The 15019-nt window shown below is 44.9% G+C and overlaps 1 protein-coding gene across 11 annotated transcripts in view; it reads left to right on the top strand.

Moving 5' to 3' along the window:
- Positions 1-15019, top strand: part of TBC1D5 (TBC1 domain family member 5) — a 595415-nt gene that overhangs the window by 436016 nt on the left and 144380 nt on the right. For all 11 annotated transcript variants that reach the window (XM_086386662.1, XM_086381937.1, XM_086380405.1 and 8 more), the window contains one exon: positions 12912-13018. In XM_086386662.1, coding sequence (XP_086242788.1) covers positions 12912-13018 — 107 coding nt within the window. The remainder of the gene's footprint in view (positions 1-12911; positions 13019-15019) is intronic.

Consider the following 15019-nt stretch of genomic DNA (forward strand, 5'->3'; position numbering starts at 1 on the left):
AAATCCCGGCTTCTCAACTCATCAGCTCCTCAGGACCAAGGCCGACGTTAAGGTTCTTGCCTGCCCCTGGAGGCATCTGCCGCTGCCTCTGCTCAGCCAGTGGCATCGGTGGCCTCCACGGGAGGGCGCTCTCGAGTCCGGGGTGGGGGCGTGGATCCTGGTGCCGCCATTGCTAGGAGGACAGGCGCCGGGAGCTCTTTTCAGCTTGGCTTTTTTAAAGGAAGCATTGTCTACTTTTAAATTCTAAAATTTTCTGAATCTTTTATTGATTTAAATTTTATTTTATTTTTACTAGTGTCAAAGGAAAATGTTTTCTTTAATTTATAAAGTAACATACCTTTTATTTGTCCTGTAAACGGTATTAATAGCTAAAACACTATAATCAAATCCATTTAGCAGTAAACTTTGCTAACCAGAAAGTATCTCACAATGTTTATTGTCTCTCTTAATTAGCTCTCTGCCTGAACACTTTGTAAATGGAAAAGTCTCCTCTTGACGCTGGAGCCCACTCCCTGCCTCGTTCTCAGCCAGCACTGTAATCCTTCTGTAGCTGTCTCCTCAGTCATTTCCTGGCCCAGCCTGGACTGACAGTTATGTCCTCTTCGTGGTTTAAAATATTGCTTCTTTTTATTTCATTTTAGGTCTCCCCTTCCTCCTCAGCCGTTATCTATCTGCCAGTCTTTCCATCTGTCCTACCCTAGAATTTCTGTTTCTCTGTTTTCTCGTTAAAAGCATGTTCAACATTATACTGATGTCAAAATGCACTTTATTTCAACCACAAATTGAATATATTTTGTCTTTTCTGGAAAAGCTTGTAAAGCTTTTCAGTGGAAGCCTTTGGGAACTAGAAGTAAAGACTCCCCCAGATCACAATGTTGTACCTCGGAGTTTGTACCAAAGCACAAATTGGGATCTTATTTTTGAAGGGATGTTGAAGCAACTCCTGACAGTCAACTCTCTTCCTGTTCAAACAGTAAATATTGACCATCTCAGGTGTAGATATCAACGTACCCTTTGGATTATAAATGTATCGTTTGTATTACTTTGTGTTTTATAATAGTTTTTAAATCCTCTGTATTTCACTAACATAGGTTGATATACCAAAATAACATATTGTCTTTTTTTGTTTGTTTAGGTTTTTTAATAAAACAGACTTTATTTTTTAGAGACTTTTTCAGCTCGCTGCAAAATTGAGTGGAAAATACAGAGAGCATCCCTTACACACTCACCTGCACACAGAGCCCACTGTGCTGCCCACACCCCTCGCCAGAGCAGGCCCGTCGTGCCACGGACTCATCACAAACGCCCGAAGGCTGGCATTACCCTCAGGCCGTTCTTGGCGCTGGACTTTGAGTGGGTGTGGCCACCACTGTAGCAGGACGCAGAGTACTTCCCTGCCCTAAAGGCCCTCCCTGCTCCACAGCTTCAGCCCCTTCTCCCTTCTAAGCCAGGACCCCACTGGGGAGGCGGAGAGGCCAGGGGTGGAAGAATACTGGGTGCTCAGTCACTGGGGGCGAAGGGTCCCCGTGGTTTCCTCCCCTGCGACCATCAGGAGATCCTGGCAGAGGCATCTGCAGAGGACCACTGCCCAGTGCCTCAGCTGAGGAGACCTAACAGAAATGCGCGGAAGGCCATAACCAGAGCATTGGCACGAGACCCTGACTGCAGCAACTCTCGGGGAGTCCAGTTTACCGGCTCGGCAACAGGCGGCTGTGGGGAGGGCAGTTTGCCCCATGAGGCCTGTCAGTGGAAGCCTTTGCTTTCAGGGTTCTTCAGAGAAAAAGAACCAGTAGAAGAGAGAGAGAGAGAGAGAGATAGAGAGAGAGAGAGAGAGAAAGAGAGAGAGAGAGAGAGATAAGAGGAGACTCCTTACAGGAGTTGACTGACACAGTTATTGAGGCCTGGAAGCCCCACAGTCCGCCATCTGCGAGCTGGGAACCGGGAAGGCCAGTGGCATCAGATCAGATCAGATCAGTCACTCAGTTGTGTCCAACTCTTTGCGACCCCATGAATCACAGCACGCCAGGCCTCCCTGTCCATCACCAACTCCCAGAGTTCACTCAGACTCACCTCCATCAAGTCAGTGATGCCATCCAGCCATCTCATCCTCTGTCATTCCCTTCTCCTCTTGTCCCCAATCCCTCCCAGCATCAGAGTCTTTTCCAATGAGTCAACTCTTCACATCAGGTGGCCAAAGTACTGGAGTTTCAGCTTTAGCATCATTCCTTCCAAAGAAATCCCAGGGCTGATCTCCTTCAGAATGGACTGGCTGGATCTCCTTGCAGTCCAAGGGACTCTCAAGAGTCTTCTCCAACACCACAGTTGAAAAGCATCAGTTCTTCGGCGCTCAGCCTTCTTCACAGTCCAACTCTCACATCCATACATGACCACAGGAAAAACCATAGCCTTGACTAGACGAACCTTTGTTGGCAAAGTAATGTCTCTGCTTTTGAATATGCTATCTAGGTTGGTCATAACTTTCCTTCCAAGGAGTAAGCGTCTTTTAATTTCATGGCTGCAGTCACCATCTGTAGTGATTTTGGAGCCCAGAAAAATAAAGTCTGACACTGTTTCCACTGTTTCCCCATCTATTTCCCATGAAGTGGTGGGACCGGATACCATGATCTTCATTTTCTGAATGTTGAGCTTTAAGCCAACTTTTTCACTCTCCACTTTAACTTTCATCAAGAGGCTTTTTAGTTCCTCTTCACTTTCTGCCATAAGGGTGGTGTCATCTGCATATCCGAGGTTATTGATATTTCTCCCGGCATAATTCAGCCCAAATCTGAAGGCCTGAGAAGCAGGCGGCTGGTGATGTAAATGCCAGGATCCCAAGGCCTGAGATGCCGGAGCTCAGTATTGGGGGCAGGAGAAATGGACCTCCCAGCTCCAGGAGAGAAGGAGCCCACCTTCTTTGCTTGTCGTTCCATCAGGCTCCCTGCACACAGGATGATGCCCCCTTCCTGGCGACGCTGGATCTCTTTACTCAGTCCGCTGAGTCCAGGGCTCATCTCTCCCAGCCGCACACTCACAGCACACCCAGAAATTACGTTTTACCAGCTATCTGGGCATGCTTTAGGCCGGTCAGGTTGGAAACACAAAGTTAACTGTTCTGTCCTGCTCCTTGCCTGGCAGACACATGGCTGTCTTCCAGAATGGCTGTAGCACTTTGCATCCCCAGCAGCAAGGCAGGAAAATTCTTGTTCTGCATCCATCTAGCATCGATGGTGTCAGTGTTTTGGATTTGGGGCATTCTCCTGTGTCACATTGTCTTTTTAATGTCTATTTTTTGCCTCAAAATAATTTATACAGCTCTAGGAATAGAGATATGAAGGGAGAATTAATTTCCTAGTCAAATTCTATTCCATGTTCAAAATTGATACCCCATTCTGGCCTTGTATGAAACTAAAGAGGTGGTCTTATATCCTGGTACCATAATCTTTACCTTCCACGCACTTACTCCTATTCCACAGTTTTCTCTTGCCCTAGAAAGCAATATGACAGGTGGATTCAGGAACTCTAGGACACCTTTTACGGGCAAAAGCCAGCAAAATTGCATGCATCACTGGACTCTTACCCAGAATTACTCAAGCTTCCATGTCCCTGTGTTGCTACCAAAGGAGAATGTACACAGTCCTGCAGGGTGACGGGGGCCATGCTCTCTGATGCAGAGAGAAAGGAAGATGGTGATCTCTGCCTCCCAGTTGCTTAGTTCCCCAGTTCTCCACGCAGGTGCCTCCCCACCTCGATTCTTCTTTTACTTCAGTTCGCTTGCCCAGATGCTCAGTAGAAGTGTCATTAAAATGACAGGGATATCAGATATGAGATGTTTATGTTAAGATCCTGCATTTGCCTTCTTTGCTCCTGAGACCCTATTGAAATAGCATAAACCCATAGGATGCAGAGAATTAGGAAGAAAATTATGGCGGTTTTGGAAGTAGAGAAACAGATGGGTGAGTGATAACTGACTTAGCATGTCCAGGAAAGGGAAATTCAAAATTGATCATGGCGGAAGCCAGGAAATAACCCGTAAAATTTCTAAAAGTGTGGAAATTGGCAGTGCTAGGTACTTCTGGAAGTTGGCAGGAGGAGGGAAAGAGTTAAGACTGAAAAATAAGAACTGGTTAAAAGTCTAAGAAGCAGACATGCAGATCTCCAGCCTTCAGGATTTGCCCTCTGTGGACAGTGTAGTGAAGGGGGTCTTAGCCAGGGCCCCAGGGAATTTCAGTGACCTTGAACCGCTGGCCTTCTTTCTCAGGACATTGAAGCCAGTTTGTCTCCCTCTAGGAAGAGTTTGGGAGAATGTTCTCTGAAGGAATCTAGTTAGCACAAGAGAAGAGGCTCAGGGATGACCTGAGTGGCCTTGGTCATCAGCATTCACAGACCCACCCGCCTGTGCACACACAGCTGGCTTCAAGACACCTTTATACTTCGCCACTCCTACACAGGAGCAGGGAGCCCCAGACACAACGCATTTGAGGAGAGCTTCCAAATGGAAGCAGAGATCTGAAAAACACAGCCAGGAAGAGACCAGTTTGCAGGCCACAGAGCCTTTGCAGTAGGGAGAACACTTCTCAGAGATCTAGGAAATACATAATTCAAAGGAAAAATTAATTAAAAATTAAAATATCATAAAAATAGATGTCTGGAATATAAAAGTGGAAAAGTGTCTCAGAAAGAAGTACATGAAACAGAAAATAAAGAAAATTAAGAGGACCAGGCCAGGAGATCCAACATCTAGCTAAGGTGATTTCTTTTAAAAAAAAAAAAAAAAAAAGGAAGGAATAACAAACTCAAAATGAAGAGTAGAAACGAGAAAATCATCAAAGATACAAAGAGAAATTTCTAGTTGAACAAAAGAACAGGAGTTTCTAGATTGAAAGGGCCCGTTCCATATGAAAACAGATGCACACCAAGACATTCATCATCAGTTTACAGAGCAAGATGTGGGGGAGGAGAAGAGAACACGATCGCAGAAGGGATTAGGAATTGAAGTGGTCTCAGGCTTTCCAGCTGGAAACCAAGAAACTCTACAGCAGTGGTACCAACATCCTGAGGGAAGAATATTCCCAACCTAGAGGATTCTGCCTAACCAGACTGTTAACTAATGTCCACATCTTTCAAACAGAAGTTTTAAAAAGTTCATCTCAGGAGCACAGAGCCTTTGGAGGGATGTGCTCCAGCAAACTGAGGGCATGAAGCAAGAAAGACGCGGCTCAGCACTCTGGGGACAGGAGCACTGCACAGGCAGGAGGAGCACCGCACAGGCAGGAGGCGAAGGGCGTCCTCAGAGCAGGGCGCGGCTCAGCGCTCTGGGGAACAGGAACACCGCACAGGCAGGAGGCAAAGGGCGTCCTCAGAGCGGGGCGCGGCTCAGCGCTCTGGGAAACAGGAGCATCGCACAGGCAGGAGGAGCACCGCACAGGCAGGAGGCGAGGGCGTCCTCAGAGCGGGGGCAGACCCAGGACCTCGCGAGCAGTCTCCTCAGGAGAAAAGCCAGACTGACAGAACAGAGGAGGTGTATATGACTGTGGGAGTTAACTTCATCTTAACTGTGTGTACATGGCTGTATACAGTCAGTCACAAGTGGCGTCCGACCGCTGGGAGCAGTGAGAGCCCTAGCAGAGTGAAGGGCCAAGCCCCCTGCGAAGGGCACACTCGTGCAGCATCGGCTGCTTGTTGCCACGCAGGAATGCCAGACCAGGGTTACCAGCTCCTAAGATTTTTATGAAATCCACATTTTCCTGAGGAGCATTCTCATTTTTAAATATCAGGAACTGATCAAAATTTTTTTAAATACTGCTAAACAGTTCTCCAGCTGGATGTAGCTCACAAGCTGCCAGACTGCAGCCTCTTTCATTCTAGAAGTTCACTGTCTCACATCACAGTGAGTTTGTGAGGACAGAAGCCTCCAAACTTTGCAACTTGTTGACTAGCACAAGCGACAGACTCCTGAGAGTATGATGACTGTCCCCCTCAGACATGGCGGCTACCTGGTTCTGTGTCCACGAGGATGGAGAGGCCTCACATACATTCTTCTAACCAGCATTTATGCAGCAGCCAGGGCTACCCTGGTGGCTCAGACGGCAAACAATCCGTCTGTGGTGCGGGAGACCAGGGTTCGATCCCTGGGTCTAGAAGATGCCCTGGAGAAGGGCATGGCAACCCACTCTAGTACCATGGACAGAGGAGCCTGTCTACAGTCCATGGGATCACAAAGTGTTGGACATGACTGACTTAGTTCAGTTCAGTCACTCAGTTGTGTCCAACTCTTTGCGACTCCAACCCCATGGACTGCAGCACACAGGCCTCCCTGTCCATCACCAACTCCTGGAGTTCACTCAAACTCAACGTCCATCGAGTTGGTGATGCCATCCAACCATCTCATCCTCTGTCATCCCCTTCTCCTCCCGCCTTCAATCTTTCCTAGCATCAGGGTCTTTTCCATTGAGTCAGTTCTTTGCTTCAGGTGGCCAGAGTATTAGAGTTTCAGCTCAGCATCAGTCCTTCCAAGGAACACTCAGGACTGATCTCCTTTAGAATGGACTGGTTGGATCTCCTTGCAGTCTAAGGGACTCTCAAGAGTCTTCTCCAACACCACAGTTCAAAAGCATCAATTCTTTGGCACTCAGCTTTCTTCACAGTCCAACCTCACATCCATACATGACCACTGGAAAAAGCATAGTTTTCACTAGACAGACTGAGTGACTAAGCACACAGATATATACATAACAAAGCAAATGTAAAGGCAGGCAGTTATAAACTACAGGAAAGAAAAGAGGCTATAGAAGAAAAAAGAGTAATTATGATGTACTATAAAAATGAAAACAAAAAAATTTTCTAACCAAAAACTTTGATATAACTTCACGAGTGTGAGATGAGTAATGTGGGTATGGGTGGAGGATTGAGTTTCAGGGCTGGGGTGTAGTTGCACATGGCAAGTTTCCAGGCACATTGTTTGTGCTTATGACTTAAAAAATTTAGAAATAGTAGTTCTTAGCCCATCTTGTTATCTTGGGAAGGTACATCTAAATATGAAATTAAATAATTTGAATATCTTTCACTTCAAAATTTTTCAGTTATAAGTACAGTTAACTTCGACTTATATGTAAGTTAACAGTCTCCATTATTTTTTTGTTTGTTACTACGGAGAAACTATTTAAACCAGCTCTCATAGAACCATTCCAGAATAGTTGTAGGCCATTTAAAGGTAGAGGCAGCCAAGTCAGTTCTGCTTCAGGTGAAAAGTAAAAGTGAAAGTTGCTCAGTTGTGTCTGACTTTTTGAGACCCCATGGACTATACAGTCCATGGAATTCTCCATGCCAGGATACTGGAGTGGGTAGCCTTTCCCTTCTCCAGGGGATCTTCCCAAGCCAAGGTTCAAACCCAGGTCTCTCGCATTGCAGGCAGATTCTTTACCAGCTGAGCCACAAGGGAAGCCCAAGAATACTGGAGCGGGTAGCCTATCCCTTTTCCAGGGGATCTTCTCAACCCAGGAATCGAACCGGGGTCTCCTGCATTGCAGGCGAATTCTTTACCAGCTGAGCCACGAGGGTGAAGGAAGTCCTGTTTATTTAGCAGTAGATAAGCCAGATGAGGAAGCACACGACCTCACATCCCTGCCGTTCTGTTGGAAGCCCTGCAGGTAGGGTAAGCACTATTTATAAATGAGAGGAATAAAGGTTTCGTGAAGTTACGTTGCTTGCCTAGATTCACACACAGTAAATGACCAGCCACCATTCTGATGTAGATCTAATCTAGATCATCCAATTTCAAATTCCATAGGTTTTCCTAGATACCGCTCACCTTTGTCTTAGCCTTCCGTAAAGAAGCTCTTCAGTGTGTGGCTTCGGTCCTTTTTTCTTAAAGCATGTGCATCCTTGTGTGCATATGCAAACATTTAGAGAAGAGTTAACACCTGTCCTTCTGAAACTATTTCAAAACCCTGCAGAAGAGGGAATGCTCCCAAGCTCACTCTATGAGACCACCCTCACCTTGATACCAGAACCAGAGGAAGATCCCGCCAAAAAATTACAGGCCAATATCACTGATGAACACAGAGGCAAGAGTGCAACAGAGCCCTGGCAGGCCAATCTAACGTGCGTTACAAGGACCATGCCCCATGATCAAAAAGGACTTATCCCAGGGATACAAGGATTTTCCAATATCTGCAAATCAATCCATGCAATATATACCACATTCATAAGTCGAAGAATATGATCATCTCAGTAAAGCACATACATCCTTAGTTGCAATTGCAGGTACATAGCAAAGTTTAATCTTTTTTTTTTTTTTTTCAGTCTTTTGCTTGTGTCATTGTCCTGCTCTGGTTGAATTAACACTGGAGAAGGAACAGTGTGGTGGATGAGTTTTTCAGGTTCAGGAAAAGTTTACTATAAAGATCAAAACTAAAATTTCATTCTATCAGATTTCTATTATTCTTGTTAAAAACTTGCATTTTTCTCTTTTACATATGCTAAATTGGCCTCAGTTATTCAACAGTTCTGGGACATAATTACAAATGAAAAATGCTCTGGAAATACAAGTTTTCATTAGTAAATTGGAGATGTCATTATCTGAAAGCAGGGGACAGGAGGGAGGGGAAACTTAACCTCTGCCCGTTTAGGTTTTACTCTGGGATTCTTTTAACAAAAGTTAACAAAAGATAGACAAGAAAGTTGATTAACACATACATGTCACGTGTATATGGGAGATACCCGGGGGATAATCAGCGACCCTCAAAGAGATGGCTTTGGATTTCAGGATTAAATATCAACTTAATAGAGACAGGAGAGGGGAGTGTAGCTTCTTAGGGGAGAGTAAATGAATTATAGTTTTTCCAGTGGTCATGTATGGATGTGAGAGTTGGACTGTGAAGAAAGCTGAGCACCAAAGAATTGATGCTTTTGAACTGTGGTGTTGGAGAATACTCTTGAGAGTCCCTTGGACTACAAGAAGATCCAACCAGTCCATTCTAAAGATCAGTCCTGGGTGTTCTTTGGAAGGAATGATGCTAAAGCTGAAACTCCAATACTTTGGCCACCTGATTCGAAGAGTTGACTCATTGGAAAAGACTGATGCTGGGAGGGATTGGGGGCAGGAGGAGAAGGGGACGACAGAGGATGAGATGGCTGGATGGCATCACCGACTCAATGGACGTGAGTTTGAGTGAACTCTGGAAGTTGGTGATGGACAGGGAGGCCTGGTGGGGTCGCAAAGAGTCGGACACGACTGAGCAACTGAACTGAAATGAATTTTAGGACAGATGAATTGACCCTGAGAAGAATAAATGGAAAGTATCTTTGTGACAGAGTTTGTCTGGATGGACTTGTGACAGCTGAGTTCCTTTTCTAGCATTTATGGGAGTTAACGGTAAGGGGAGTTCAGAGAAAGCCTCTCCCTGCGCTTGCTGATTCCAAGTGCCTATAGCTCAAAATAATCAGTATCCCAGAGTGGCCTACTGTGGGGTGGCACGTCCTGAAATACCTACAGCCATACTTCAGGGTAGCATGTTCTGCCACCTTTCAGAATTCAGACTCATTCTCCACCATGTCCCTAGTGCTGCTGCCTGGCCCGGGAGTTAGTAACTGCTGAGGTAGCATTCGTTACATTCAGTGGACGGATGGATAGGTGGATGGATGGGAGAAATGGGAGGAAGAGCCTTTGTGCCCTCATTTGTTATGCAAGAAGAATGTTAATACATTATTTACCATCCTTATTTTATGTATTTGTATTTGTAAAACGTATAATTTCTCATAGTTTCAAGTTTTCTCAAGTTGTAATAACATAGGACTGTTGCCCTGGTTCCTCCAAACAAGTGCCTGTGTCAAGATGCTTTAGAGACTGGGTTATGCGGATCTTCCAAGCTATTTACACTTACTGTGGGCTTCCCTGGTAGCTCAACTGGTAAAGAATCTGCCTGCAATGCAGGAGACCCCAATTTAATTCCTGGGTTGGGAAGATCCCATGGACAAAGGATAGACTACCCGCTCCAGTATTCTTGGGCTTCCCTGGTGGCTCAGACGATAAAGAATCTGCCTGCAATGAGGGAGACCTGGGTTCGATCCCTGGGTTGGAAAGATCCCCTAGAGAAGGGAAAGACTACCCACTCTAGTATTTTTGCCTGGAGAATCCCGTAAAGAGAGAAGCCTGGTGGGCTACAGACCATAGGTTCGCAAAGAGATGGACGTGACTGAGCGACTAAGCACAGCACAGCACACAAGAGTACTAATATTAGTTGACTTTTCTGTTTTCAGTGATTATTTGCATCGGTTGTGTTGTTTGATTTTCAAAACAATGGCCTTTCAAAGTAAAACCCGAGTCTTCCACTAGACTTCTGAATTGCAATCTTGGTTCAGCACCAAATCACCCTGTGATCCAGACAGGTGATTTAACATCTCCAAGGATCAGTTTCCTCATCCCTTCAGTTCAGTTCAGTTCAGTCACTCAGTCGTGTCCCACTCTTTGTGACCCCATGAATCGCAGCACACCAGGCCTCCCTGTCCATCACCAACTCCCGGAGTTCACTCAGACTCACGTCCATCGAGTCAGTGATGCCATCCAGCCATCTCATCCTCTGTCGTCCCCTTCTCCTCCTGCCCCCAATCCCTCCCAGCATCACGGTCTTTTCCAATGAGTCAACTCTTCGCATGAGGTGGCCAAAGTACTGGAGTTTCAGCTTTAGCATCATTCCTTCCAAAAAAATCCCAGGGCTGATCTCCTTCAGAATGGACTGGTTGGATCTCCTTGCAGTCCACGGGACTCTCAAGAGTCTTCTCCAACACCACAGTTGAAAAGCATCAATTCTTCGGCCCTCAGCCTTCTTCACAGTCCAACTCTCCCATCCATACATGACCACTGGAAAAGCCATAGCCTTGACTAGACAGACCTTTGTTGGTAAAGTAATGTCTCTGCTTTTGAATATGCTATCTAGGTTGGTCATAACTTTCCTTCCAGGGAGTAAGCATCTTTTAATTTCATGGCTGTGTAGACAGGGATAATAACTGTATCCTTGTCGTTAGACTGCCGTGGGAATCACATATGTAGGTGAGGTTTTTGGGATAGCGCCTAATGAAGAAGGTGTCCGCAGGCCAGTCTTGCCTTAGAGGTGACGGCAGTCACAGCTCCCTGTGTTAGGCATCAGCCCTGCTGTGCTTTTGCTTTCTTCAGGGGGAGGATGGCGTTTTGTTCCTCTCTGCTTACCCTCCCAACATAGGGCCAGTCATGGATGAGGTAGTCAATAGATGACTGTTGGAATGAGTGAGGTAGGCAGGTAAATTTCTTTTAAGTCAGAAAGTTGTTTTCTAAATGACTAAACTTGAGCTCAGAGAGGTTGCTCCCAACCAGTTTTGAGCAGCTGCTGTAAATCAGTCCCTTAGATCATGTCACTTACTCTCCAGGCAGCGTTACGGGAGGTCTTCAAGTGGAGTCCCAGGAGGAGAGCCCCGTCTTTGAATCCTGAGCCCAGAACCATTTCCATTAAGCTCTCCTGCCTGTCTCACAAAACACACAATGATTCTTCTAGGGCCAGTGACTAACATAGAATCATAGCATTTGGGAAAATATATGAGTTGTAAAACGAATCGATTATCCAAGTTTTATTGATTTGTTTGATCACAAAGAAAACTATACATGAAAATGTTATACTGTTCTGAATATCCTAGGTTTTTTAATTCTACAGTAAAAAAGACAACAGGTAACTGAGTATGAACATGATAAAATGAACAACTAAGGAAAGAAGAGTCTGAGCAGACACAGAAAGGGTCGGATAAGTGAGTACTTTACAAATGAAAGCAGATGCATGAAATTACAAGCTGTCAGATCAGCGATGGAAATGAAGATGATAAAGTGGCTCCTTCCATAGATTATAATTATTCATTTTGCCTGGTCCTGTCTCCTTTCTCCGTAATGTTCATGGAACGAGGGAGGGGTGGGAAGCTGTCGCAAGGAATGATGTTTCCCACAGAAGAAGGAGAAAAGGAAGTCTAGGAACCCAGGGTATTTCTGATCATAAAACATCGTTTTGTGACTTGTATTGTTTCTGGTGAATTACAGTTGTTTTCTTGTGGAATATTTTTCAACTAACCATGCTGATTAATAAAAAGGATTCAGTTGCAACCACAGGAAGTTGCAGCTGTAAAGTTTGTTCATAGTCGTGCTGCGGAGGCCGTCAGCCTGGCTCCCGAAACCAGCGTCGCCGACGGGCACAGCGGTAGCAGCAGTGGCAGATGGGTGGCCAAGGAACGGAGCAGCTTACATAGACTGGCGGAAAAGGCTGCCTAATAACCACGGCCATGATTAGCTTGATGTGGGGAAAAAGCCTAAATGTCGGTCTAAGGAACATAGTTAGGCTTCTCCGTGATGATTTTGACACTTTTCCTGCAAGAAAATGCTGCATAGATATCTTTGCTAAATCCCTTGTTACCTTTAGAAAAACAAATAATTTGAAGAAATTATATTCTCTTTAATTTTGAACTGTGTAATATCTATATATACAGAAAATAAATGGAATATATATAAGTTGCGAAGTATAATAATCGTGGTAAATAATACTTTATGAGAATTTTAAACTGGTCCTTTCCATTCGTGAGATTTTTGCTCCTTATTTCCAAGCAGCGAAGTAGAGACATTTAAATACAGCCATAAAAATGGCGCGTTTGCATGCACACACCTCGGCTTCTTCCGTCCAGCACCGCCCTGAGGCTGGGGCCTGCATGCTGGAGTGTGTGCGTGGCACAGCATGCAGCTCCGGAGGCCACTGGGCAGTGATCCCTTCTCCAGCTTCCCTTTATCCAAATGAGCTGAGTTATTGATTTACCTGCTTTGAACCTAAGTTGTTATTTTGTTTCTCTTACTGGTACAGATACCTGAAACAGGATTGCTTCTCAGTTACTTTTTCCCTTCTATTTAGTGATCTCCAGTAACTACCAGACCTGTCTTGGCCTTCTGATGCATTACCCACTCATCGGGGACGTTCACTCACTGATTCTTAAGGCTCTGTTCCTTCGGGACCCGAAGGTAAGCTTCCCAAGCGGGATGTGCACAGGGTTAAGTGGGATGAAAAATTGGCATCTCCTCATGACTCTAAGGATTCGTGATGTAAAATTTGCTTAGTGGCAGATGAATCACCTGCTGAAAGAATTTGCCTTAGAGTCGCAAGCCAACACTCCCGTGCCTGGTGGGCGAGCAGCTCAGGGGGCAGACTTAGAGGACGCTGGCTGAGAGGTGGGATCGTGCTCTGTTGTCACTCAGAAGGGCCTCCTGCCTGCCTGCTCCCTTGGGAACCCAGGACGTGGCTGAGTACCCGCTTCTGCTGGGAAGTGTACTTGGTGACCATCAGCTTCCCACACGGAGCCAAAACTGACCCTAGTAGAACCTTGAGGATCATGTGAAGACCAAGACATCAGAGCTCTAAAAAAAACACCCGTTTTCTAAGAGTTTATAATGTAATGAAATACTAAGTTATTTCATATTATAAATGTATATTTATTATGTGGGTTAAGAGTAACCTAATGAAGGAAAGATCTAAATTTTGCACTTAAGTCACCAAAATTTTCTTTATACTCCAGAGAAAAAGTGGGTTCTTTTACAACTAATGTTATATTTCTTGAAAATAAGAACATTAAGTGATCTAAAAAAAAAAAAAAACTGTGACTCCTTGATGCTTCAGAGCCAAACAGAAATACTGGATGGAGCCTGAGAGAGGCAGCCTGGGACAGGAGGCCTCGGTGCTGGGCGGCAGGTGGTAACCCGGCCCTTGGCTCTCTGGCAGGGCCCCTGCAGTCCTGCTGGCCGCAGTGCAACTGTCTCTGAGTCAGTCTGTCTGCGGGTCCGCTGCCAGGGCGCTGTCTGATCGATGTGGGCCTCCGAGTCCACCGTGATCCTGATTCTGAGACATTTCTGTCCTTGCCTCAGTTGTTGACCTCAACCTTTGAGCTTGGTTTAAAATTTTTGTTTTTCTTGTGCCTATTTCTGATGTGCCTGTTAATGCCTATGTGCATTCTCAGAAATGCACAATTTTTACATCATTTCTCCTGCACAAAATTTCATTATGTATCAGAAACATAATCCATCAATTCTCTGATACATAGGTAGCTTATCTTTTTTCTGGTAAGGTTTAGGAGTCAGACTATGAAAAACATAAAGTCCCATATTTTTTATGTGTATGTAGGCTGTAGAAGTATATATTTTTAATATGAAATAGCCAAGATTAGTGGCATATCTATAAAAGGAGTAAAGAATGAAGTTGCTGGTCAATGAGGTATCTGAGTTTTGATCTACAGACTTATGGTAAATTCTGCCTGCTCAGCACTGGGAATTATCAGTCATACAGAGTGGGACAGAAACTGCTAAAATAGCCATTTGAATTATCCATTTGTGTGATTTGTTTGGTTTAACTGAAAGGAGAAATGAATCTGTTACGTAAACCATCCATCTTGTTTCTTCCTAGCTATGGTTGTCCTTCCTAGAAACCATTTACGCTTATAGTTGCAGAATTCTAATACTAAACTAATCAGTGTTATTAGCAGAATCTGTGATTCTAGAATGCTTTTGAGCTCAAGAAGGTGGTAGACGGAGCTCCCCTTGTGGCCCAGTGGATAAGACTGCAGTGCAGTGCAGGGTGCTCGGGTTCAGTCCCTACTCAGGGAGCTAGATCTGCAGCTACGGCCCGGAGTGTGTGTATACACACACACATAGAGAGAGAGAAGAAGAGAGAGAGAATAATGAAACCAGTTCTACAAGCATTAAATTCTTCTGTAAGGTTTAAGTAAAAAAAAAAAAATAGCATAAAAAGGTATCTAAAAAACAGTATTCCTCACTTTTACATTCAGGGTCTTACCAAGTAAAAACAATCAAGGTAAGTATCCGAAAGTTAGGACCTTAAACTGGTATTTCTGAGACATGAGAAGCTGGGCATGGGGTCATGTTGAAAAAGCTTTTGAGAACCCAGTCACGGCGTGGTGACGTCTGTGAGGGAAAATAAAGACAGCCGCAACATTTTAAGGGGGATTCAGTTGG

The sequence above is a fragment of the Bos grunniens genome, chromosome 1 (genome assembly GCF_055505025.1).
Source record: "Bos grunniens cultivar Pamir isolate PY7600 chromosome 1, Bosgru_T2T1.0, whole genome shotgun sequence".
Classification (NCBI taxonomy): Eukaryota; Metazoa; Chordata; class Mammalia; order Artiodactyla; family Bovidae; genus Bos; species Bos grunniens.